The sequence below is a fragment of the Macaca mulatta genome, chromosome 13 (genome assembly GCF_049350105.2).
Source record: "Macaca mulatta isolate MMU2019108-1 chromosome 13, T2T-MMU8v2.0, whole genome shotgun sequence".
Taxonomy (NCBI): domain Eukaryota; kingdom Metazoa; phylum Chordata; class Mammalia; order Primates; family Cercopithecidae; genus Macaca; species Macaca mulatta.
This window is the reverse complement of record NC_133418.1, coordinates 16,612,363-16,639,879: the sequence shown is the minus strand read 5'-3', so window position 1 is coordinate 16,639,879 and position 27,517 is coordinate 16,612,363. Positions and strand designations below refer to the sequence as shown.

Genomic DNA, 27,517 nt, shown 5'->3' with positions numbered 1-27,517 from the left:
TGGTATATGAAAGCACTTTCGATGTAGAACAGCAAGAGTACATTTCTGTGTTGAATGTGGTTTGGGACCTACTCTATGAGGAAGAATATCATCATGTAACTTTAAGCATGATGCCAAGGCACACTCTAGATAAGGATAACACATAAGATGTGGCCATACACCTGTGCGTGCCTGGCAGGGAGATGGAGAAGTCTCATTTAATGAAGCCGGGGTGCCTGTTGCACCTGAACATCCTCAGTCCACATCAAGTTCACAACGTCCTTCTGACATCAAACCACAGGTGTCACATACTTTTCCATACTTTCTACCCAAGATTAAAATATGCAGAGCACCGTGATAAAGACGCCTTCATTCCCAGCATGTTGGCTCTCATTCCGTAGAATTACATACTTTCGGTGCAAAATGGTGACCAGGTTGCAGCGGCAAGCAAGACTGGGCTCCGTGGGAACAGCAGGCCCTGCAGGAGCCACCACTCCTGTCTCCACAGTCTGATGCAGCTGCAGAGAAGCTGTGGCTGAGGCCATTCACTTTGTGAGAGAACCGCACAGGAGGGAAAAGGTAGGGAAGGTCGGGAAGAGGGCAATGTCATGCTTCTGAGCCCAAGCCAAGCCATCGCATCCCCTGTGACTTGCACTTATATGCCTAGATGGCCTGAAGTAACTGAAGAATCACAAAAGAAGTGCAAATGCCCTGTCCCACCTTAACTGATGACATTCCACCACAAAATAAGTGAAAATGACCGGTCCTTTCCTTAAGCGATTATATTATCTTGTGAAATTCCTTTTCCTGGCTCATCCTGGCTCAAAAAGCTCCCACACTGAGCACCTTGTGACCCCCACTCCTGCCCACCAAAGAACAACCCCCCTTTGACTGTAATTTTCCTTTACCTACCCAAAACCTATAAAACGGCCCCACCCTTATTTCCCTTCGCTGACTCTCTTTTTCGGACTCAGCCCGCCTGCACCCAGTTGACTAAAAAGGTTTATTGCTCACACAAAGCCTGTTTGGTGGGCTCTTCACACGGACGCGCAAGACAGGTAGGTGCAGAGCCAGGGAAGGACCTGTGATGAGAACAGAAAGGAATGCGTCTCCCTGTACACACACTCGGATTTTATGACAATGTGCGCAGGGGGCTGAACTGGATGCCTGAGAACATTCCTCCAAGTTCTTTTGCTGATTTTCTAAATATTGGTGTAAAATCTGAACTCAGACAAAATTTTTTAAAATCGCTTCAATCAACATCTTTGTCTAGTGCTCAGCATCATACCTACGTGATCATCTAGAAAAGCAACTTCTCTTCTAAGGCTCACAGCCTCCTATTAATTCTCAGGGAATTTACAAGGGAATGCACCTCTCATTCGCATCAAGAACTGTGGGGAAAAGAAAGAGAGATCAGCCTGTTACTGTGTCTATATAGAAAGAAGTAGACATAAGAGACTCCATTTTGTTCTGTATTTGAGATACTGTTAATCTGTGACCCTACCCCCAACCTTGTCCTTGCAAGAGACATGTGCTGCGGTGACTCAAGGTTTAATGGATTTTGGGCTGTGCAGGATGTGTCTTTGTTAAACAAGTGCCTGAAGGCAGCTTGCTGGTTAAAAGTCATCACCATTCTCTTAATTTCAACTACCCAGGGACACCTACACGGCCAAACGTCGCAGGGACCTCTGCCTAGGAAAGCTAGGTATTGTCCAAGGTTTCTCCCCATGTGATAGACTGAAACAATAATGCTAAAAGGTTTATGGAGATGTTTGCATATGCATCTCAAGGCACAGCATTTTCCTTTAAACTTATTCATGTCACAGAGATTTTTGTTCATATGTCTTACTGCCGATTTCCTCCCTACAATGATCCTATTGTCCTGCCACTCCCTTATCTTTAAGATGGTAAAGATAATTATCAATAAATACTAAGGGAACTCAGAGACCGGTGCCGGCGTGGGTCCTCTGTAAGCTGAGCGCCGGTCCCCTGGGCCCCCGCTTTTCTTTCTCTATACTTTGTCTCTGTGTCTTATTTCTTTTCTCAAGTCTCTCGTTCCACCTAACGAGAAACACCCACAGGTGTGGAGGGGCAGGCCACCCCTTCAAAGAACACACACAACTACCGTTAAAGAAATGCTTAATTTACTTACATAATTTTTTAAACACCCAGATTTGAAATACAACAGAGAAGACCACTTTTTGATAGCTCTGCTTTCCAACTGTGAACTGCGGGTGGAGAAAATGACCTGCCATGATTTCTAACCAGTCAACAAGCTGTCTTCCCTGGCTGCAGTAGGAGCAATCTTTCTGAGCTCAGGATGAAAAAGAACCCAGCTGATTAGGGGACAGACAATCATCAGTTCTCAGCGGGCTTCCCGGGTCCCAAATCCCCATGTGATACGTGGAAGTAAAAAGCTATCAATGACCAAGCATCAGAACGCTTATCCCACCTCGCCATCTGCTTCTCCTGCCATGCAAATTTAAAATTAATAAGCCTGCTATTAGAGAACAGAGTTGGTGCTGCATCTGTCTTCCTAAAATTACAGATAATTACCAGCCCACAATGGCTTCTAATCAGATTTGAGTAGTCCCTTAGACAGGAAGCTAAATTGCCTCAGCCCTAAACTGAGAAGAAAACAGAAACTGGACCGCTTTAGGTTCGATTTTTTCCCCCTTGTTCTAAAGTTGCTGTTCCCGAATCTCCTTCTACTGTCTTGTTTATAAAATGTATAAGAAACAAGGAAATTCAAAGACATGATAGAAATGGCCACTTTTTCTAGGTACAAACTTTGTGAACATTATTTTCAGCTGCTGGGCTTTTTCTCCACAAATTGTGAGCCTGGAGTACATTTTCTCCCTCGTGGTTACACATTCAGAGTCAGGGAATGTGACTTTAGCAGTAAAGAGGGGAATGCAGTGAGAAGTGATTGGGCACTGAGAAGGGCAGACAGGGACTCTACCTCGGTGGCCTACAGCATTCCTGGGCCTCCGACTTTACTTTTCCATCTGTACAAGGGATCTAAAGGCCAGTGATTCCAGGCCACGACAGCTCTTCATACACACATACACAAATATCACACGCCTGTGTGAAAAGCTGTGACACTTGGCTGATTTTCTGAAGAAGTTATCTTGTATCATTTCTACTCAAGTACTCCACCTCCTTCCAGACAAGTATCTGAGGATGATGGGCTATCCCACAGCCATGTGTGTAACCTCTTCTGCTTATGATCCCTGTTCACATAGCGTTTTCCAAAAGCATTTGGTGGGAAGTGACAGAAGAAAGAAGAATAAGGTTATTTCAGCCCATTCATTCATTCATTCATTCATTCAACAAATATTGACGAACTATCTACGTGCCAATCACTGGTGATATAACAGGGAACATACATTTTTGTAGGTAGAGACAGACAACCAAAAAGTATGTTAAAGAGTGATCAATACTGTAGAGGAAAATACACCAGGAAACAGGAAAGAAGAATACCCCTAGCCACCCTACACTGGGGTGACGCTAGCGTTACAAAATGGAAACAGCGGCCGGGCGCCGTGGCTCACACCTGTACTCTCAGCTCTTTGGGAGACTGAGGCAGGCAGATCACCTGAGTTCAGGAGTTCAAGATCAGCTTGACCAAAACGGCGAAACCCTGTCTCTACTAAAAACATAAAAATTAGCTGGACGTGGTGGCACATGCCTGTAATCTCAGTTACTCAGGAAGCTGAGGCACAAGAATCACTTGAACCTGGGAGGCAGAGGTTGGAGTGAGCCGAGATCATGCCACTGCACTCCAGCCTGGGTGACAGAGCAAGGATCTGTCTCAAAAAATGTAAAAATTAAAAAAAAATGTAAACAGAGAATAAGATACCAAAAGAAAGAACATGAACGATTAGTTGTAACAAAAGCCTTTGTAAGCTGTTACTTTCCTTCCTGGATCCTTGTCCCTTACAAACAGGAAAAAAAGGCGGATAGGGGGTAGCATCAAAATGATGTTTTAAGATGGCTTCGGGTTTCAGATGTCTGACAGCCATACTCATGTACTTCAAGGAAAAAGCTCTAGCTCTAGAAGCCATCTGGGCAATGGTTTAATGTCTTTTTTTTTTTTTTTCCAGAGAGTTTTAAAATACAGGAAAACGTGTGTGTTTATTTGGCTGCTCTGTGCCCGCACACGTGCAAACTGTGCTAACAGGTTTCTCCAAGTTTTGCTGAATTTGCCAGCTTGCCATAAACAGGCTTCCATGTCTTAATTGTCTATAAATAACACAAACACACAAAAATGCAAATCAAGACAAACTGTCCCTTCAACTGCTGCTGCCATGATGACAGCAAGCGACAATTGGCCAAATCAATATGCGGAGACTGAAGCTGTCGGGCAGAGAGCACAGGGTCCACGGCTTTTCCCATAGCATTTAAAGAAACAAGCGGAAACGGCTCTCCACACAGGACAGACACGTCCTTTGTTCTTTGAATCAATACTGCCAATGCCCAAAATACTTTCTCCATCACACTATCTATATGGAATTCACGTTCCTTCCAATACCATGAGTAACATCAGTGATAGACTATGTTGAGCCATAATGACCCATTAGCATTCATTTTCCTCTAAAATATTGAAATAATAACACTGAGTGTGGGCTCACGAGGTGCCAGGCTCTGAGTTTGATCTCGTTTAGTTCTCATTGAAATCCTGCAAGATCAGTACCATATTCTCTCATTTTTCATAGATGAGGAAACTGAGGCATAGAAAGGCTAAGTAAGTTGTCCATGGTCACAGGTGATTTAGGAAGTTTTCTTCAAACTTTCAAAAGTTAACTACTGCCACTATTACACATGGGTTTCTGTTTGCTTTTGTTTGTTTTGAGACAAGGTCTTGCTCTGACCAGGCTGGAGTGCACTGGCATGATGATGGTTCACTGCAGCCTCGACTTCCCGGGCTCAAGTGATTCTCACACCTCAGCCTCTCCAGTAGCTGGGATTACAGGCATGAGCCACCACACCTGGCTAATTTTTTAATTTTTATTTTTGGTAGGGATGGGCTTTCACCATGTTGCCCAGACTGGTTCCAAACTCTGGGCTCAAGAGATCCTCCCAGGTCGGCCTCCCAAAGTGCTGGGATTACAGGTGTAAGCCACTGGGCACAGCCCTACACATGTGACTTATACAAAGTCAGAGCAGTGACAGGAAGAGAACAGAGACTTCAGCGAGTCTCCTGGCTGTTGTAACACCATATCCCTCCTCCGTACCGTAATGTGTCTACACCCACCAAGCTCCTAGACGTTGAAGGCAGGCCAGCTCAGAGACGAAACAGCAGTCAAGAAAGGGAAGATGCAGACATGCGTCTTGATTTCAGCTCGAGCGTGCCTCTCTGCCCTGCAGCTGCACAGGCAGAAACCAGGGGCCGTGAGTCTCAGGCAGTGTTTGGTTCCTGGCAGGTCATCTTTTGGGAGACCATCCCATACAATTAGTGTTACACTTCTCAAAAAGGAAGTGTGACTTTTATAGAAAAATCGATTCCATTTGGGAGAAAGGCCTAATAAAACCACAAAAGGATAATACATTCATACAACAACGAATTCAATTCATCTGTCACAAACTGAAATCCCAAAGCCTTCTGGGCACACAGCTGCTTTTCTGAGCTGAAATTCAACTCCAGTTGAGAAACAGGTCAACTTTTCTAAAAAGATTTCTTTTTCACACGCCTTCAATAAAAATTCCTTTCCCTCACTTGTCATTTTCCAGATTTAATGGCTCTGTTGGCCTTCCTCTCATTTAGGCCATGAACACTGACTGCATGTCTGCTATGGCCGGGACTCCAAGGGAAGCACCCTAGGGAACACAGATGACCGCAGCACAGCGACACCCTCAAGGAGCACACACGGGGAAGGCAAGATGATACAATCGCAGCCTTCACACAGAAAAGAACTTGGCATCCGTACCCCGTCCCATTTCTAGAAAACAACGATGCTCAGTCAGTAACATTTACCGAACAGCCTGCAGTGTGGAGGCAGCACGAGGGGGTTCCATGCGGGGAAAAGCACCTTCAGAAGAGGGCATGCAAGCAATGTGGAGGTAGGAGACGCCCCCACGCACAAGGGCCAGCCTGGGAGCCTGCAGAAATGCTCATGCATCTGGGAAGAGGGAGAGAGGACAAGATACTTAAATGCTCCAAAATGAATAGAAGCCTCCCAAGAACCTCCCCCGAAATGGGGCAGGGATTTACAAAAGACCAAACCGAGCATGTGCCCTCACCTGAGCACAGCGCCACGGGAGCGAGCTATTCGAGGAAGAAACAGGGTCCCTAGAAGCCTGAGCCTCTACTCCCAGCTCTGCGACTCATTCACCCTAAGACCTTGGTGAAGGCTCTTAGCTTCTGTGAGCCACAAGAGAATCACGGGAAAACAGAAGATAGGAAAACTGCTCTGCCTTTTTCACAGAACTGCTGAGGGAATAAAATCAGATAACGGATTTTTAAATTCTCTGTGAATTACAAAGCAAAATGCAAACGTATGAAATCATTCTTACCATTCATAACAGCACCATCAAATTAAGAGCAGAGTTAAGACCACAGCATTTTCCAACCCCCGACTCCCGAGAGAAATAGTGAGTCCAGCCGATGTATTTGGGCGACCCCAGTATCTAGGCTTTGAGAGCCTCAAACCGCTCATGAACTCTGACAGTATCACTCCAGCCCAGTGCTCATTAAGTTCTCCAAGACAGCCAACTGACATAAAATACTACAGCTTTTCCAGCTGGGCTTGAAGCCCTCTAAGCTCACAGCACAGCTCAACAATGAAGAAGAGGTTTTCTGCCACTAGACTCAAAACCTGGCTTTTGTAGATTCCCATAGAAAGAACATTCAAGGCCAGGCATGGCAGCTCATGCCTGTAATCCCAGCAATTTGGGAAGCCGAGGCAGGAGGATCACCTGAGGTCAGAAGTTCAAGAACACCCTGGCCAATATGGCAAAGCCCCATCTGTACTAAAACTACAAAAATTAGCCGGGCATGCTGGCGGGCACCTGTAATCCCAGCTACTCGGGAGGCTGAGGCAGGAAAATCGCTTGAACTCAGGAGGCCGAGGTAGCAGTGAGCTGAGGTCATGCCACTGCCCTCCAGACTGGATGACAAGAGGGAAACCCCATCTCAAAAAAAAAAAAAAAAAAAAAAAAAAGGAAAAAAGAGCATTCTTTTTTGCTGATGTTAAATTTCCTGTGCTTAACACAGAGAAATCACACAACACTTAAATCCTGAAAAACATATCATAAAAAGCATTTAGTGACTGAAAACACATTCAATATAACCTGTAAGAGTGAGTTCCCCTCCTCTTTCCAGCCAGCTCCACTGACGCTGTGACCCTAAACAATGCTTCCACTACCACAGAGGAAAATTAATAGGACCACTTACCCCTCTCAGCTGACAGCTAAACCACTGTTTCTCCCTGGGCTCACTAAAGATGACCTTTACCCAAAACCAGGCTGCAACGACCCTGTAGATGTTGACTAACAATTTCAAAATTCCCATATTCTTTGTCCACTCCTAAGGAAGATGAACTGAAGCCAGGTGTCTCCAAGTCAGAACTAACAGAGGCCTTAAACATGAGATGGCCCATTCCCTTCTTTGACAACCGGGGGATCTAAAGCTGAGCGTATGGAAGAAAACAACCTGTTTAGTAACAAAGTGAAAACCAAACCCTAGTCACCCAACCTCTGGTCCGGAACTCCTGCGACAATCCAGCACCCATACAGGATGAGTCTCCCTAACCAGAAACTCCAAAATCCACAACTTTTGAGTGCCGACGTGACGCTCCACGAAATGTTCATTGGAACAGCTCAGACTCTGGATTTTTGAATTCAGGAGGCTCAACCAGCAAGTATAATACAAATATTCAAAAATCCAAAAATGTAAAAAAATCTGAGACACTTCTGGTTCCAAGCAGTTTGAATGAGGGATATTCAACCTGCATTTTTTTTTTTTTTTCTCTAATGAAGGAAATTAAAAACGAGGCCCGAGCAAAGTCATTCAATCCTTACTAAAGTCATTCAATAGTTTAATTAGTACCCATTTAAAGTTAAGTGCTACCCGCAGATATTTAAAAGGATGAATACTTACATGCCTATAATCCCGGAACTTTGGAAGGCCAAGGCGGGAGGATCACCTGATGTCAGGAGTCCAAGACCAACCCGGCCGGCACGGTGAAACTCCATCTCTACTATAAATGCAAAAATTAGACGGGCGTGGTGGTGCACACCTGTTATCCCAGCTACTCGGGAGGCTGAGGCACGAGAATCGCTTGAACCTCGGGGGAGCACGTTGCAGTGAGCCGAGATCACACCACTGTACTCCAGCCTGGACCACAGAGCAAGACTCTATCTCAAAAAAAAAAAAAAAAAAAATTTAAATTGTGTTTTCACATGGAGCCCATGTTCCCAGAACACAAGCCCTGCTCTATGCTCCAAGGGCACACAGGGTGCCCCTTTATCTTAATGCTCACCATATTCCATGGCAGCCATTGGCACGTGTCTGTCCATCACACTAGACTTCCTGCGCATGAGGCAGGGATCATATATTATTACCTTTCTGTCCCCAATGTCTGGCCTAGAAGACACTCAGTAAATGACTCCTGAACTAAGTCAGTTACTAAGATATGTTAAACTTGTATTAACAAAATTGATTTAATAAGTTTGCTAATGCAGCGCTCATACCACTCAGCTTAAATCTCAACCTGCGGATTTATCTTGTGTTCTGCTAGATTATCACCTATTAACATTCAGGAAGCACCTAGTATGTGCTAGGCATTACTAATTGCTGGGGACCTAGTAGTGACAAAACAACATTCCTTGTTCAAAGAGAAGTTCTAGTATAAAGAGGAATAGAAGGAACAGGCTAGATTGATGAGAGAGCTAAGAAAAGGACAGGCTGCCATGGGAAGCACCTGCTCTTGTCTGGATGGTACACAGTTAACAAAGTCTGAGTGCTTCATATAGCATAAGATCATCTCCTCCAAAGAAGCGAATGAAGCTTTGATTCCCCAGTACCAGAAGTCATCATAAAGGTGTGCACAGCCGCATGCTTAGTGTAGGAAGTGAAACCAAACAAACAAACAAAGCTCCAAGTTCCAGAGGCAACGGTCCAATTATGAAATCCTCTGGCTACGTTCAATTGAAATTCAAGGTATTCAAGAGGCCAATATTTAAGTGATAAATTCACCCAACCGCTTAAAACTAAAGTAGTCTTTGGTTCAAGGGGTAAAGGTATAGTACCTTTTACAAATTTATTAGCTCTTAATATTTACATTTAAATATGATGATGATGGTGTAATAATAACTTTACTGAGTAGTTACTATGTGTTAGGCACCAAACTAAGCACTTTACACACACATTTGCACGATCCTGTGAGATGATAATGACCCCTTGTCATCCCATTTCATAGATGAAAGTCAGGTTTATATATGCTTAAAAACTTGTCCCAAATGGCACAGCTAGTTAGCAAAACCCAGGCAGCCTGACTCCATAGGCCTTGTTTAAAGAAGTAATATTTATAAACTGTCCAGCACAGCGGTGGTACAAACAAGAGTTCAATAAATGCCTAAAGAGTACTTCATACCCAAAATCGTTTCCTGCCAATCAAACTGGACTTACAATGCTTCTGCATAACCAACTGTCAAATTATTGTTCCATGAAGAAAAGGTGGAATGGGTAGAGATCAGAATAGAGTGAATAACTGGTCAATGTACTTCATGACAGGTAGTAACAGGATGTGGCATTTAGGCTATTTCCACACTTGTTTGCATAACACTTTTTCACAGTTCTAAAGCACAAGAGCCATTCTAAGCTGGTGAAAGCGTAAGGCATGTCTATGATCCAGGACTCCAATTCACTGTGGATCAGTGGATCTCAACCTTTACTCAACCTTTAGGGTATATCAGAACCACCTGGGGGTTTTTAACCGCACTAGAGCTGCCCAGGCTCCATTCCTGCAGATTCTATTTCAACTGGTCTGGAGTAAGCACGCATGTGTTTTTCACAGCCCCCCAGATGCAGCTAGGTTTGCAAACCACTGTCCAAGATGCTCTCACACTTCCGCTACGTTCAACACACACTCACTGAGATTCTAAGCACTATGAATCGGACTAAGTTAACAAGTCAGGCTCCACTCCCTAATAATATTGGCAAAGAAACCAATATCAGAGATTTATTCCAGTCCAAACCAAATAAATTGCCGGGTGAAAAAAATGCCCTGGCATAGTTTGTCATACAAAACAACTTCCTGTATCTTCCCTGTCAGTAGCCTAGAGACTGACTCTGAGCCACGAGAATTCAGAATCAGGGGAAAATGCCAGTTTGAGGCATCTGCCACACTCCTAGCACACCCCCAAAAGCGCCCAGCTACATTTCACATCCACTGTCCTAACAGGGGTCGAAATAGGGAAGAGCAGTGCAATACAGAAAACAGAGCCTGCTGGGCATCAAAAGGCTGGAGAATTCCAGTCCTAGCCCTGCTACCAATCGGTCTGGTCACTTCTCTCTGGTCCTGGTGTGGCCAACAGTTATGCACGAGGGTGAGGCATAAAAACACAGATGTCAGGCAAGCTCCAGCATCCAAAATACATAGAAATTAAAAAGCATTAAGGTGATATCAAGGAATGTATGCCATCAACCAGAAAAGTAACTGAAGTATTCCTTTTCCCACTCTTAAGAAATCAAAAGTGGAAGCAAAAAATTGAGCAATCAGCCTACCAAGTTGACTGGGGCTACAGAATACACTCACGGATTCTGTTCACAACAGCGGGAGTGACAGACCAAAAGGAGAACGGCACAGCGTCCCTCTCTCCTCTGTCCACTCATGCAACCAGCACGTGAGTGCGTCCACATGCAGCTCCCAGTCTCCTGTCCCACTGACGCCAGCGTCCACTCACCACAAGCCTACTAAGTGCCACATGTGCTAGGATGCTCCCTCATCTCATCACCATTGACATCCCTGCTGGAGGTGAGTATGTGACAGATGAAAATCACGGAGGCCTAGAGAGGTTGAGACCCGCATTCCCACTGAGGTGAGGGTGTGTTTGAGAGGGACCCCACGGCTGGGCCCTCCATGCCGCTCTCCTCAGTAATCACTCCCAGACCAGAGCAGTGAGGGAGAATTTTCTTCCTCTCACTATTTGCAGCCCCTTGGCTGACCCACCGTTCCCCAGAAAGCTATCGAGTTCTGGCAGCTTTGAGGCCACAAAGCCATAAACGCACGGGACACACAGCCCATCTGTCTCTAACGGTTCTTTTACTTGTCATGCTCATCATTTCAAAGAGCAGATGGGTTAAGAAAGACTTGGCAAGTTACCACGAAATGACCCCTCCACTCCTTCCTGGGGGAAGGGTGACTAGTTAGCAGTCAGGCCGCCTTTCTTCCCCCACTCCCTGCATTCCTGTCCCTAAGGAGCCACAGACAACCCCACCAAATAGAGGCAGGAGACAGCCTCCTCCTTCCTACAGCTGGTGGGGGGAAGGGTCCTCTCGGGCCTTTCTAACTGCATGAAAACCAAACTGTGAGCTGTACTGACCCGGGCCTCACCCATGTTGCAGTCACGTACAACACAGGTGCCCAGTGGTATCATCAGGCAGAACTACGAATGTGCTTTCCATCGTTTTCATACAATGATTCCAGAACCGTTATCCACACAGTTCCACTTCTCACACATACGACGTACTTCACGGATTACACAGCATGTTCACCATGCCCCTCATCTGCTCCTCCCAGTAGCCTTGTGTGATCCCTTGAGTATGTTTTCCCATCTCCATTTCTTAAGAAATGGAGTTTCTGAGGTTATGAAATCAAAACTTTTCAAGAACATCCAGCTAGTGTTAGAACCAGGATATGAGGGCTTCTGATTCTAGAACCGGTATTTGTGCCACTATTCCACATGGGCCCCTCCAGGGATTTCTGCCTGATCTTAAAATGCAGACAGCAAATCCGTCTCTCTACAGTCCTGGGGTTCCCTATAGACAAGAAGTCAAACTTCTAACAGAAAGCTTATACTTATTTGGAAGGCTACCTGGGATATTTCTTTTAAGTTAGTTTGTTCATGTTTTGGAAAGATTGCTCCAATGGCAATGCGGGGCATGAAGTGTAGAAAGGATTCCATGATGAGGCAGAGAAACAATTCGGTGGCTCTTACAACGGTTCAAATGAGGCATGAGGCGCAAGCAGAAAGGACAGAGGGAAAATGCATTGGAAAGAAATGCAAAATGAAATCCACTCAGACCCAGGATGGAAAAAAGGGGAGTAAACATAATGGTGGTTTCTAGTTTGAAAGACTGATGAACACGGATGTCATTAACTACTGCAGAGTGGTATCTGGGGCCTGGGTGCACCAGTTGGTTTAACCATTCACCTGCTGAGCAGTCTCCAGGTTGTTTCCAGTTTCTAGCCTTTATAAATAATGCTGCTATGAACAGATACATATAGGCTTTTGTGTCAACATAAGTCTTCATTTCTCTGGGATAACTGCCCATGAATGTGAGTGCTGCCTCCTATGGCAATTGCACATTGAGTTTTTTAAGAAACTGTCAAGCTGTTTTCCAGAATGGCTGTACCGTCTTCCATTCCCACCAGCCAAGTGTGAGTGATCCCATTTCCCTGCGTCCTCAGCAGCATTGGTCTTGTTACTACTTTTTATTTTAGGCATTCTGATAGGTGTATAGTGACGTGGCTTTAGTGTGCATTTTTCTGATTGCTCATGATGTTGAACAGCTTTTCATGTGCTTATATGTTATCTGAAATGTCTCTTCAGGTCTTTTATTCATTTTCAAACTAGATGATTCAGTTTCACTGCTGAATTTTGATAGTTCTTTATATATTATAGATATGAGGCCTTTATCAGACATGTGGTTTGCAAATAGTTTCTCCCAGTCTCTAGCTCCTCTTTTCATCTTTATTTTGCATTTTACATTTTAGTCCATGATCCATTTTGAGTTAATTTTTGTACGAGGTATGAGGTTTAGAGCAGAGTTCAGGTTTTTTTCCTATGAATAATCAGGTAGCCAGTAACTTTTTTTAAGAGACAAGGTCTCACTCTGTCACCCAGGCTGGAATGCAATGACAAGATCAGAGCTCACTGCAGCCTTGACTCCTGGGCTCAAGTTATCCTCCCGCCTCAGCCTCCTGGAGTAGCTGGGACCACAGGCAGGTGCCACCATGACCAGTTAATTTTTTTAGTTTTTGTAGAGACAGGGTCTTGTGCCATGTTACCCAGGCTGGTGTGGAACTCCTAGGCTCAAGTCATCATCCCACTTATATGGGGCCAGGCAGTGGCACATGCCTGTAATCACAGCACTTTGGGAGGATGAAGCAGGAGAATCACTTGAATCCAGGAATCCCAGACCAGCCTGAGCAACAGAGGGAGGCCCTGTCTCTGCAAAAAATTTTAAACATTAGCTGGGCATGGTGTTGTACACCTGTGGTCCCAGCTACTTGGGAGGCTGAGGTGGGAGGATCTCTCAAGCCTATGAGGCTGAGGCTGCAGTGAGCCATGATCGCACCACTACACTCCAGCCTGGGAGAAAGTGAGACCCTGTCTCAAAAAAAAAAAAAAAAAAAAAGAAAAGAAAAGAAAAGAAAAGCTAGAGCATCACCCATATTAAAGACAGGTATTGTCTTTTTGATAATTTAATTACAGTTATATAATGGACATGTAAAATATCCAGTTTGGAAGTTTGAAAAATACATAACTTTAAGTATTCTTACCTTAAAATTCTGATTCCTACCTAAGATATCTCATACTGTTTACATAAGTATCACAATGCCGGGACAACAACTAAAAATGTGTACGAGGGAGAAAACTGAGCATGTATGCCTATTAATTAAGGTATATTCCCCCTTATTACATAAAAAGGTCATCACGGCAAATCCCTGTGACTGTATCTAAGGCAAGCCTACAGTTTTACTTCTCTGTATTATAAAATGCAAGGCTAAAATTCAAATACTAAACATTTCCTGAAGCCAAGGGTAGTTTACTTAAAATAAATGCCTAGGGTCTATATAAAAAATATGAAAAAGCTAGCTACTTCATAGCCATTCCAATCTAAGTTCAGTTTTTTCTTTTTTAATTGACACATAATTGCGTACTGTACATATGTATGTAGTACACATGGTGATGTTATAATACATGTATTGTAGGTGATCAGCATAATTAGCATATCCACCATCTGAAACATTTATCATTTCTTTGTGTTGGTAACGTTCAATACCCTTCCTCCAGTTATCTGGAACTATATATATATATATATATATTTTTTTTTTTTTTTGAGACAAAGTCTTCCTCTGTTGCCCAGGCTACAGGGCAGTGGTGTGATCACAGCTCACTGCAACATCTGCTTCCCAGGTTCAAGCTATTCTCCTGCCTCGGCCTCCCTGGTAGCTGGGATTACACAGGCACTCACCACTATGCCCAGGTAATTTTTGTATTTTTAGTAGAGACGGGGTTTCACCACGTTGGCCAGGCTTGTCTCAAACTCCTGACCTCAGGTGATCCACCCACCTCAGCCTCCCAAAGTGCTAGGATTACAGGCATGAGCCACCGCTCCCAGTCTGAAACTATATATTCTTGTTAACTATAGTCATCCTATGTTATAGAACACTAGAACTTATTCCTATCCAGCTATAATTTTGTATCCTTTAACAAATTTCTCCCTATCTCCCTCTTCCCCCACCCTTCTCACCCTCTAGGATCCGCTGTCTACTTTCAACTTCCATGAGATCCACTCTTTTTTGCCTTCCACATAAGAGAACATGTGCTGTGTAACTTTCTGTCCCTGGTTTATTTCATAATATCTTCCAGTTCCATCCACGTTGCTGAGAATAACAGGACTTCATCCTGTGTTATGGCTGAATAGTATGCTACTGTGTATAAAGACCACATTTTCTCTATCCATCATCTGCTGTTGGACACCGAGGCTGATTCCATATCTTGGCTATGGTGAACAGTGCTGTAGGAAACGGAGGTGTGGATGCCCCTCCGACACTGATTTCCTTTTCTTTGGGTATCTACACTGTAATGGGACTGCTGGATCACACTGTAATTTCATTTGCAGTTTTCTGAGGAGCCTCCATACTGTTTGCCATAGTGGGTGCCTTAGCTTACTCTTACTCTTTCTCTTTTTTCCCTTCGAGACAGAGTCTCACTGTTGCCCAGGCTGGAGTATAGTAGTGTAATCTCGGCTTGCACACTGTAGCATCTGCCTCCCGGGTTCCAGTGGTTCTCATGCCTCAGCCACCTGAGTAGCTGGGATTACGGGCACCCGCCACTGCACCTGGCAAATTTTTGTATTTTTTAGTAGAGATAGGGCTTCACCACGTTGGCCAGGCTGGTCTTGAACTCCTGGCCTCAAGTGACCCACCCACCTCAGCCGCCCAACAGTGCTGGGATTACAGGTGTGATCCACCGCTCCCAGCTAATTTTTGTGTTTTTAGTAGAGATGGGGTTTCACCATGTTGGCCAGGCTGGTTTCAAACTCCTGACCTCAGGTGATCTGCCCGCCTCCGCCTCCCAAAGTGCTGGGATGTCACCGTGCACCCCGCGCCCAGCCAGCTGCTCTAGTGTACACCCCCCTAGAGTGTGTAAGAGCTCCCTTGTCTCCATATCCTCACCGGCACTTGTTATTTTTTGTCTTTTTGGTAATACTCATCCTGACAGGTGAGATGATACCTCACTGTGGTTTTGATTTGCATTTCTCTGATTATAAGTGATACTGAGCATTTTTCTCACATATTTTTTGGCCATTTGTATGTCTTCTTTAAACAAATGTCTGTTCTGTTGGGTGTGGTGACACAAACCTGTAAGCCCAGTACTCAGAACGCTAAGGCAGGAGGACAGCTTGAGCCTAGACCAGCCTAGGCAGCATAGCGAAATCCTAGCTCAAAAAAAAAAAAAAAAAAAAAAAAGAAGAAGAAGTAGAAGAAAAAAGAAATAGCGTTGTCTGTTCAGCTTTTTGACCTCCAAAAATTAAGAGCCCATTTTGGAATCCGATGACCTGCCTGATTCAGAGACAATCTGTGTTTGGTTCTACTCTGCTACTTCCTATGTGACTTTGGGAAGTTCCCTTAGCCACTTTGAGCTCAACTTCCTCAACATTAACCAGGAGTAAGTGTCACCTGCCTCTGCTGGTTAACACTGAGGACTGAAAGGAGGACCTCCACAACGCCACTTGACAATGCCACCTGGCGGAAGCCCCTCAATGCGGGGCTGGAAGGATCATCTGAAGCTAAGTACAACTTTCCTTTCCACTTTCCCAGGCTCATTCTGCATACGATTAGCAAGGAATAGCGAATAAAGGAAACCAAAATACTTGCTTAATTTTTTATAAGAAATTTTTAAAAAGTGGGGGTGGTAGAAAAATAGGAGGGAGATGAGGGGAAGGAAAAGCAGCCGGTCACAAGTTCTAGTCCAGGGCTCATCCCTGGCCTCCTCACTCAGGCAATCACCAGTCCCCACCTCCTGGAGGGGGGGGTACTTTCTCGGCGGGCTTCACCCACATGGAAGGCACTGCCACAGGTGTTCAGAAACCAGGATCACCTTGAAATGGGCAATGTGCTTTGGGTAGGAGACCTACAATTTCCTCAAAGAAACCACGGCACAAAAGTGACCCACATAGGAGGTAACCAACGGCTGTAAATACTTGGTGGCAAAAACTGATGTCATACCTTCTGTACAGGAGACACACACCCAAATAAAACTTGCCAAAATAGCAGAGAAAAAAATACAGCAGACATCCAGTGCCATTCTGTTACAGAAATATTTATATCCCAAAGCCAGGAACCTCTCTGGAACACTGTTTATTTCCATGTTTCATGGAAGATGTTTGAGTGCACTCACGTGTGTCTCAACAAACTTCCAGTCTCTGTTCTAAACCCTGTGGCTCCTCAGCAAAACCCAAAAACAAGTATCAGTTTTCCTTCCAAATGGGAAATTTCCTGACCTAGCGAAACCAGCATCAAATCCACTTATTATGAGATAGCTGATTACAGGCGCAGCCCTCTAGTCCCAGGATGACTCCCCTCCTGCAGGAGCGGGAAGGATGGGCATAGCACTGGCCTGCCAGACCACATCTCCAGGCAGTTCGAAACCATTGCTGCTCAGGTGAACCATGATAAAAATCGAAACCAAGTATCTCTGAAAAGTGTACATGTCAAGAGCCACACCTCGAACCAGACTCAGCAGAAATGGACGTTGCAAGGTTTGTTCAGAGACCTCCTCTCCATGCCCCCTCTCCCCGGCACCTCCCTCCTTGCACTAGGGGCCCAGGGCCAATGGACCGCTCCCTTACCTCTAGCCCAGTGCATTTTCAGGAACAGCTCCCAGACTCTACCAGACCCTGAAATGTATTCACTGAATGCACTATTTCTTCAAATGATCATAAATCACCTGACTATAACAACAATTGTTTTAAAAGTGTTCTCTCTCTCTGTTGGGAATCGTGCCATGAGTTTGAGCAAGCAGCTTTGCTTCTCTCTACTGCAATCCTATCATTTGCAAAATGTTAACAATTACTGCGTTCACCCATAGCATTGTTGTAAAAAGCCTTAAGATCCACTTCATGTAGTCTGCCTGGAGCACAGACCCTGTCACATGGCAAACGTCCACTGAAGGTGAGTTGTCTGTAGCTATTAGTACCTAGCAGTCCAGCGAACAAAAGGAGTCGATCAGGTCTCATCGTATCACCATGAAAGGATGTCCATGTAGACTGCGCAGTGGGAGTAGGGGGACTCAGTGTTTATCAGGTACTATTTTGTGTTTTACAAAGTGTACATATATATTTGTAGGTACACTGGAAAAGGTCTGGAAGGAAATACACCCAGTGTTAATAATGACTACCCCAAAGACACATTCATCCAAACACACAACAGAAAAACACTCCCTATCTTTCTGTCTTCCATATCATTTGAACTATTTTCAATAAGCATCCATGGCTTTTGTAAAGTTTTTGAAAGGAATTTGTTTCAATTTTTTCCCGGAGAAACAAGCAAGAGGATGAAAAAGGTGGAAACAGAAGGTAAAATGGAATGGGACTCAATGGAATTGAGTCCAAGCCAGGCTCAGCAGGCACACGAACCACGCACCTCTCACTACAACTCAACACCAGCTCTCTCTTCTCTTGATCCAATGGCCAAAGACTTAGAGATAAAATGTTTATTGTGATCACATCAATCACACCACGGAGCTTGGAACCACCCTTCCAAACTCCTCTGGTTCTGTGTACCTGCCCGGGGCTGTTAGCTTTCCTCCTGTGTCTTTGGCTGGCCTGTAATCCCCTAGTGGTGGAAATGCACCCTGACACTTAGCCATCATCCCCACAACACTCAGCCCCGCATAGAGACCAGGGCAGTGATGTCCACTCGGACTGTGATTCTACTTATAAAGCAAAGGACTAGGGACCAGATGCGACTTGTCTTTGGTAACTCACCAGCTGTTGCTTGAACCAGAACAAACTCAGGTCTCCTGATGCCCAGAAAAGAACTAGTGCCTCTCCCACTAGAAAAGTGATGAAAATGTTTTGCTTGCTGTGAAAAGATGCACTCCTGGAGAAGATGGGTGCAAGTTCTCATGGAGGCACTCAGCCCAGATCACCAGGAAACAGGGCTGCCAGATGAGACACTCGGCCCAGATCACCAGGAAACAGGGCTGCCAGATGAGACACTCGGCCCAGATCACCAGGAAACAGGGCTACCAGATGAGACACTCGGCCCAGATCACCAGGAAACAGGGCTGCCAGATGAGACACTCGGCCCAGATCACCAGGAAACAGGGCTGCCGGATGAGACACTCGGCCCAGGTCACCAGGAAACAGGGCTGCTGGATGAGACACTCGGCCCAGGTCATTAGGAAACAGGGCTGCCGGATGAGACACTCCGCCCAGATCACCAGGAAACAGGGCTGCTGGATGAGACACTCGGCCCAGATCACCAGGAAACAGGGCTGCTGGATGAGACACTCGACCCAGGTCACCAGGAAACGTGGCTGCCAGATGAGACATTCGGCCCAGGTCACTAGGAAACAGGGCTGCCGGATGAGACACTAAGCCCGTCCACCGGAAAGGAAATCTGGCTGGGCAGTGGAGGGAAATTCACACAGCCCAAGGACAGCAACAGCATGAACAAAACAAGAAATACCTGACTGGAAAGCCATAGCCTGGCTAGCAAATTCAAAACAGAGCCACAATCCTAGCAGCACACATCACTGCAACACAGAGCTTCAGTCAGTGTGCGCACACTTTAAGTAGAAATGTAAAATGTCCATGTTTTTGGAACAAGTGGGCTATTTTTGTGTGTATGTGATGTCAAAGAAAACAGCTGAGAAGAAACTGTTGGCAAGGAAATAGAAATAGGCGCCCTTACACATTGACAGTAAGATAACGGTATGGCCCTAACGGAAGGGAATCCGGCAACACCCATCAATATTTAAAATGCGCAGAACCCTGGATCCCACAATTCCATTTCTAGCAATGCATCCTATGAACATATTCACGCAAATATGCAAGAATTATGTACAACTCAGCATTGATTAATCCAAACGGTTGGGAACAACCTAAATACTTACCAGTGGGGAACTGGTGGAGAACCGTGTTTATCTTATGCCAACATCTGTGTTTTTAAAAACAAGACACATATGCTGGGCACAGTGGCTCATGCGTGTAATCCCAGCACTTTGAGAGGCTGAGGCAGGTGGATCACGAGGCCAAGATATCCAAACCATCCTGGCCAACATGGTGAAACCTCGTCTATACTGAAAACACAAAAATTATCTGGGCGTGGTGGAGCACATCTGTAGTCCCAGCTACACAGGAGGTTGAGGCAGGAGAATCGCTTGAACCCGGGAGGCGGAGGTTGCAGTGAGCCGAGATCACGCCAGCCTGGTGACAGAGCAAGACTCTGCCTTGGAAAAACAAACAAACAAACAAAAACTGGCAACAGTGGTCACAGGGCAGTGATGGGAGTAGGACTGCCTTTCACTCTCCAGTACGTTTTGAATGTCGCTCATATTACATATTCAAAATATATGACTACAGCAAATATTTTCAAAGTAACTATGAAAAACTGGGAAAATAATATCTAACACACAGAACTGCTGTATAATTAAAGGATGAAAAACAGGCACTATCAGAGTTCAAAGGAAGAAAGATTAATTCTAGCTTGGATGTCAGAGCGGGGATCATGTAAAGGAAGTGAGTATTTCAAGTCTTGAAGGATGGAGAAGATTTAAAGAGGCAGAAGTGTGGAGATGATGTCCCAGATGGAGATAAGAACATAGGCGAAGACGATGTCCCAGATGGAGATAAGAACATAGGCAAAGACGATATCCCAGATGGAGATAAGAACATAGGCGAAGACCATGGCCCAGATGGAGATAAGAACATAGGCGAAGACGATGAAGAGATGAGAAGGTATAAATTCTAAGTGCAGCTCTCAGGCTGGGCTTCAGAACAGGGCTTAGGCAACAAGCTGGAGTGCAAGGCTGATGGCGGGAATGGAACCACTGAAACCCAAACTTGCAGATCACGCCCTGATCATGAGCCTTGAATGCCAAGCCAGGGAACCCGTCCTTGATCTTAACAATGAAAAATCACTGGGCCGGGTGTGGCGGCTCATGCCTGTAATCCAGTGCTTTGAGAGGCTGAGCGAGAGGACTGCTTGAGGCCAGGAGTTTGAAACCACTCTGGACAACACGGCAAGACTCTGTCCTTACAAAAAATTTAAAAATTAGCTAGGCAGGATAGCACACCTGTAGTCCCAGCTACTCAGGAGGCTGAGGCGGGAGGATCACTTGAGCCCAGGAATTTAGGGTTACAGTGAGCTGTCATGGCACGCCTGCATTCCAGCCTGAGCAACAGAGCAAGGGCATGTCTCAAAAATCAAATAAAATGAAATAAAATCACTACAAGTTTGTACAGACATAAAGTATAAAATCATACCATATATGATTTAATCCAGCTATATAATATAAATTAGAAGGGGAAAAGAGAAATTAGGAAGCTATTATAAGAAAACAAGACTCAACTAAGACATGAGCAAAGGCCCTGGGCTCACAGCGTTATCTTTATATAAAGGAATGAACTACCACATTTATTTTCATGGCATCACCAACTCAGATACAGGCTACAGTATTCTGGAACCATCTCTGTATCAGTCAAATCAGATGGCCATAATACCGTAGGCAAATACCATCAAAAACACCATAGGCTGTGTGGTTTAAACATTAGTTTATTTCTCACAGCTCTGGAGGCTGGAAGTCCAAGATCAAAGTGTCGGCCAACTCAGTTCCAGGACAGGGACCTCTTCCTGGCTTGCAGACAGCCACCTTTCTTCTTGTTTCCTCACACCAGGGCAGTGCAGGCTCTCTGCTTTCTCTTTTTATTTTTGAGAAAGTATCTCACTCTGTCACCAGGCTGGAGTGCAGTGGCACAATCTCAGCTCACTGCAACCTCCGACTCCCTGGTTCGAGCAACTCTCCTGCCTCAGCCTCCCGAGGAGCTGGGATTACAGGCACATGCCACCACACCCAACTAATTTTTGTATTTTTAGTAGAAACAGGATTTCAGGATGGTCTCAATCTCCTGACCTCATGATCTGCCCACCTCGGACTCCCAAAGTGCTGGGATTACAGGTGTGAGCCACCACACCCGGCCTGGTTTCTCTTCTTCTAAGGGCACTAATCCTGTCAGACCAGGGCCCATGCTCATGACCTCATCTAACCCTAATCACCTCCCAAAGGTCCTACCCCCTAATACCATCACACAGGCAGTTAGAGCTCCAGTACAAGAATCTGGGGGAGACATAAACATTCAGTTTATAACAATGTCTTTTCAATCCTGTTGAAAAAAACAACCAAATGAGTAGGCGACAAAGTACCTTATATGTAAACAAGTCAGGACTTTTCATATTTCTGCTAACACATTTAGGTCAATTTAAAATGTCTGATAACAAGAGTCAGAAGCAGAGATAAATGAAAGTTAGTTACTCTGCATTTTAGGCCCACATTGAGCTGTCTTTCAATGACATTGTGGCACAAAGAACACTGCTTTCTATTCCTGGTTTTGCCACCAAAAAAGCTGGAACATTTCCCTGTATTTCCGTTTATCTCTAAAATCACTTGGTTGACTTAGCAGACCTCCAAGGTCCCTTCCATTCACAAATTCCACAAATAACTTCCTATCAACAGAGGCTACACAAATAAACTACACTGATGAAGGGGAAAGGTAACACTAGCAAACAATGAAATACACACAAGGTAAGACGTATAGAGAACTGGATCAACCACAAACTGGTGGACGATGAGCCGGCGGTGCATAAAAACACATTCCCTAACGATGGACAGAGAGGCAATGGCGCCGAGGTAGTATTGTTGAAGATTTCCTCTTTTAAAATCTTCAAGATAAATAGCCCCATTGTTTATATTCATTCTGACTCAATGTGAATGTGAAAACTTCCTCCAGGGGACACAGACATCTAAAATCTTCCCAATGTATCCAATTTGTCACTTGATATTTTTACTGACAAGAAAAATGAGGGACTGAATATACAAACAGACCATGCCTGATCATATGTATAAAGACAGAACTCAGATCACAACCTGTAGCTGCCCACCCAGGAAACCAATCCCCTATCTACAGTCAACAGCCAGGAGGCCAGCCAGGCTAGCACATCAGACAGGAAGCCAGACTGCTCTCTCTCCACAACCCAGAAACTAAACCACAACTCTGTCCCAGGTGACCAGGACTTGACTCAAAACTGACAGCCACCCTAATTTTGGCCCAGTGTTTCCAGTTAGGATCATTCAGAGAAAGTCAAATATGCCCCTACCCAATCACATAGGACACCCCACTTCTGAACAGCCGCCTCCAACCCCCACAACAGCCTCCACTGGGGGCCGTTCTTTCCATCCTGAAGCTTCCTCACTCCTCATCCGCCACTCACTTGCATGTCAGTCTCTGCCACACGCAAGTGACGGTGCCGACTCTCTTGCCACAGCAACTCTGAGAAAGTCGCCTCTGCCTGTCTCATGTGGGCGGCTTTCCTTCATTTTCCCCAAAGAATAAGTCTTAAATGAGGGGCTTCTTTCTATATGGTCAAGTTATACAATTCAGAAGCCCAGCATGGCAGATTCCAAGCCTGGAAAGACCATACACCCCTCAGGTCCTCTTTCCACAAAACACAGCTTCCTTGAGTTCTTCAGTCACTCCGACCAACCAGGGAAGGAACCACGTGTTATGGAAAGATCAAGGGCCTTGAAGTCAAACTTCTGAGTTCATCCAGTACTTCATCTTTCAACTTAAGAAATTACATGGCCTTGGCCAGGCGTGGTGGCTCGCATCTGTAATCCCAGCACTTGGGCAGGCTGAGTTGGGTGGATCACCCAAAGTTGGGAGTTCAAGGCCAGCGTAACCAACACGGAAAAACCCCATCCCTACTAAAAATACAAAATCAGCGTGGCGTGGTGGCGCATGCCTGTCATCCCAGCTACTCGGGAGGCTGAGGCAGGAGAATCACTTGAACCTGGGAAGCAGAGGTTGTGGTGAGCCGAGATCGCACCATTGCACTCCAGCCTGGGCAAGAACAGCAAAACTGTCTCAAAAACAAAACGAAACAAAACAAATGATGTGACCTTGAACAATTTTCTTAACTTCTCTAAGCCTCTATCTTCATCTTCAATAACATAATTTTACCTCCAAGATTGCATTAAATGGAATCCCACATGTAATCCCACATGACAAATATTAGGGGCCCTACAGCTGTGCGCTGCTACTGCCGCCCCACTTTACCCCAAGGGAGAAGCGCAAGATGTCCAGAAAAAGCCTGTTGATCCCTGCACCTCAGCATCCTGTGTTCACACAAGGCGCAGTGACATCCAGACTTACCGGGGTCACCCAAATACAAGACATGGTTTGATTTTTCAACTTAGGTACACATGGCTTCTAACGTTCACCATATATGATCCATAATTTAGAAGAGATTTTCCTACACTACCCTGTGGTTCTATTTTAGTAGACTTAGATGTGCCATAATAGCTCACTCTCTTAAGCCCTCTTCAGTATCAAAAACAAAACTTTAATCTGTAACACAGTTATCAGCAGTGAAAGTGGAAAAGGTACCTAGGAGTCAAAATGATCCTCTGCCCCGCCCTGCCCCACCCTACAAAAAGCTGTTCAGGAGTATTTGGGCTGCTTATGAGAATGCTGTCTGTATTCCCAGGGACAGACAAACGCCTACCCTGGTTAGAAGCTGCGCTGCTCAGCCTCCGGGGTAGAAAGCTCCACACACCCTCTACCCAAGGAGAAGAGAAGCAAATGGGGTGGCCAGGCTCCAGGATGTGGACTGTTTAGTGTGGTTTCTGCAGTCCAGGTCACCGCCATGGGTGAAGCTCTTCCTTCCTTCTTTTCCACCCAAGTGGCCAATGTCCTACGGCTGCTGTAGGGCCTCTTCCCTGTGAGTCAGCCCAGGCATTCCCTTTCCCCTTCCTTCTGTTTTTTTGAGATGAAGTCTCGCTCTGTCACCCAAGCTGGAGTGCAGTGGCATAATCTTAGCTCACTGCCACCTCTGCATCCCGGGTTCAAGCAATTCTCTTGCCTCAGCCTCCCAAGTACCTGGGATTACAGGCACCCGCCAAAACGCCCAGCTAATTTTCATATTTTTAGTAGAGACATACTTTCAACTTGTTGGTCAGGCTGCTCTCGAACTCCCGACCTCAGGTGATCCACCTGTCTCGGCCTCCCAAAGTGCTGGGATTACAGGCATGAGCCACTGCATCTGGCCGAGTCAGCCCAGCCATCCTGACTTTTTGTTCTGGTAAAAATACTCTCTTCTACATCTACCTTCCAAGTAGCTAAATCAGAGATCTGGCCCTTGGGACAGGCTTGAAGAATCCCTGTTTTTGGTCCTCAAGAGGTCCTACCAGGGTCTGGGACAATTCCAAGACTTGTGTTCTTAAAGAGGAAAGAAACCTCACATACACGGCTCTCGCAGAGCTCAGGCAGAGCTCAGGCAAGGCTTGGGAGGCGGCCCTAAGGTTTGGGTGTGCCATCTACGATAACAGCTAAGAGATCTGAAGCCAGCTGTCTGGGTTCAAACCTCAATTCCAACAGCACTGGCTGTGTGATGTTAGACGACGTCCCCAGCCTCTCTGTGGTTCAGTTTCCTCACTGTAAAAGGGCCACAATAAGAGAGCTGCTCTAAAAATTAAGTCAATTGGTGCATATAAGGTATTCAGAATAATGCTTGGCACATGGGGGACTTCAATAGACACGTACTGGACAGAGTAACTTAGCAATTACTAAATATACTCATGCAGGCCAGGCGCGGTGGCTTACGCCTGTAATTCCAAAACTTTGGGAGGTTGAGGCGAGAGGGTCACTTGAGCCCAGGAGTTTGAGACTAGCATGGGCAACAGAGCAATATTCCACCTCTAAAACTGTGTGTAACATACATGTCTATATACACTCAAATGTTCACAGTGTATTTATAGTATACAAAATAGCTGGAATACAGACTTAACTATTCACAATGGTTACTTCTAGAGAAGGGGGAATGCAAATTTCAGCTTTTTAGCCCACACATATATTCTTGTATCATCTGAAATATTTAAGCAAATTGTATGTATAAATTTGCCCCGAAACACATAGCAGAACAATGTAGTTTTCACTCAAAAATCTTCAAATCATGATGGAATTGTCCTGTGAAAGTAAAGTTAGAGAGGTGAAAAGTCTCCCTCCAGCCTAAATGCTCTTTCATATGACCTATATTACACAAACCAATGCAGACGCCCCAATCCTTTCCCCACTGTCATAAGAATTTTTCAGTGAACTTACAAACTAGATGATAGAGTTACCAGGCAAGAACGTGGATCCAGTTCTGCTTTTTCAAAGGCCAGTATTTCTCACATAATAGTAATGCATTCTTCAACCGGTCAACTGCCCCCAACACCTGAGCTCTCTGTTGTACACAACTCAGCGAGGCCTGGGAGAAAACAGTGCAAATTCCACTTAGTAACAACACAACCCGCCTGATTCCTCTGCTAGGTTAGTTCTCAAGTCGTCTTTTTCTAAGCTTTCATTCGGCTCTGCCACACGTACCTAGGCTGGGTAAAACACTTGACCAGGTTTTTTTCTTCGAGACGGAGTTTCACTCAGTCGCCCACGCTGGAGTGCAGTGACGCCATCTCGGCTCAGAAGCCAGCGCCCGGGTCCATGCAGCCCCCTCCGTGGCAGATGCGGGGAGCCGGGGAGCAGTGGGGACCGGCCCCTACCGGCAGGACGACCGGGACCCCCGCGCGGGCCCACGCGGTATCGTAGCAGGCGCGAAGCCCCCGGTACCACCCGAGGCCGAGACAAAGCCCAGGCGCAAGGACCCCGGATCCCGACCTCGGACCCTGCGGAACCCAGCTCGGAGCCGCCTCGCCCGGGGCAGAGACCCCCGCCCGGTCCGGAGACCTCGTTGCCCGTTCTCACCTCAGGCCGCCGCCTCGGAGCGCTCGCTCCTCGCCGCGGCGCCTGGGCCGACTGGAGCGCAGCTGAGCAGCCGACAGAGCCGAGGCAGCCTCAACCACGGAGCCCCGGGGCGGGGCCGCTGCCGCCGCTTCAGCCCGTGTTCCACGCTCAGGATCCGGCTCGGATCAAGGAGCTGCAGCTGGCGCCGGGCTGCGGCCGGAAAACACATCATGCAGGTGCACAGGGCCCCGCCTGCCGCCCGCTACCCCGCCCCCAGCGGAGCCGGGCGCCCAGGGCCCGCCCCCCGGCCAATGGGGAGCGAGCCGCGCGGAGAGGGCGGGGCCTAGGGGAACAAATGGAGGCTGGGCGGGGCGGTGCTGGGATTGGGCGTACAGGTTTCCGCGGGAGGACGGTACCCAAGAGCTGGCCGGATCCTGGCCTCCTAGAAGACCCAGCTCTACGTCCACCTGCAGTCTGGTCTACAGGACGCGCTCATCTCAAGCCCAGAACTCAGGCTTTTAGGGCAGAGAGCGAGAGACAGGCTTGCTTTACAAAAAGTGAAACTGAGGTCCAAGGAATAGGATTGCCTGCTGCCCGAAGTCACGTAGTCCCATTCACTCGTTCACTTTGTGATTCACCAAACATTTGAAAGCACGTATGGTGGGCTTTAGGAGTGAAGTAGGGCCGGGCACGGTGGCTCGCGCCTGTAATCCCAGTACTTTGTGGGGCCGAGGCAGGTGGGTCACTTGAGGCCAGGAGTTCGAAACCAGCCTGGCCAACAAGATGAAACCCCATCTCTGCTAAAAATACAAAAACTTAGCCGATCGTGGTGGCGCGTACTTGTGGTCCCAGCTACTGGGACCTGTGTAAAACAGGACCTGCACCCTGAAGGCACTCACTCAGGGATACTGCTGGGATGGGTGGATGCACAGTTAAGGTTTTCATGGTGGCTGAGGCTGACCTCATCCCCATCGCTCTTCCCACACACACCTGAACACTCATCACTCCCACGCTCACACCCACCACTGAAAGCCTGGCCCCTAATCTGATTTGCCTAACAAGGTCTCCAGATGAACAACA

At 46.2% G+C, this 27,517-nt stretch overlaps 1 protein-coding gene across 1 annotated transcript in view; it reads right to left on the bottom strand.

Annotated features, from left to right (window-relative positions):
- Positions 1–23,018, bottom strand: part of LOC106996046 (SH3 domain and tetratricopeptide repeat-containing protein 1-like) — a 44,778-nt gene extending 21,760 nt beyond the window's left edge. The window contains 2 exon segments of the mRNA XM_077958751.1: positions 6,223–6,247; positions 22,932–23,018. Coding sequence (XP_077814877.1) covers positions 6,223–6,247; positions 22,932–23,018 — 112 coding nt within the window.
- Between the last annotated feature and the right edge of the window lie 4,499 nt (positions 23,019–27,517).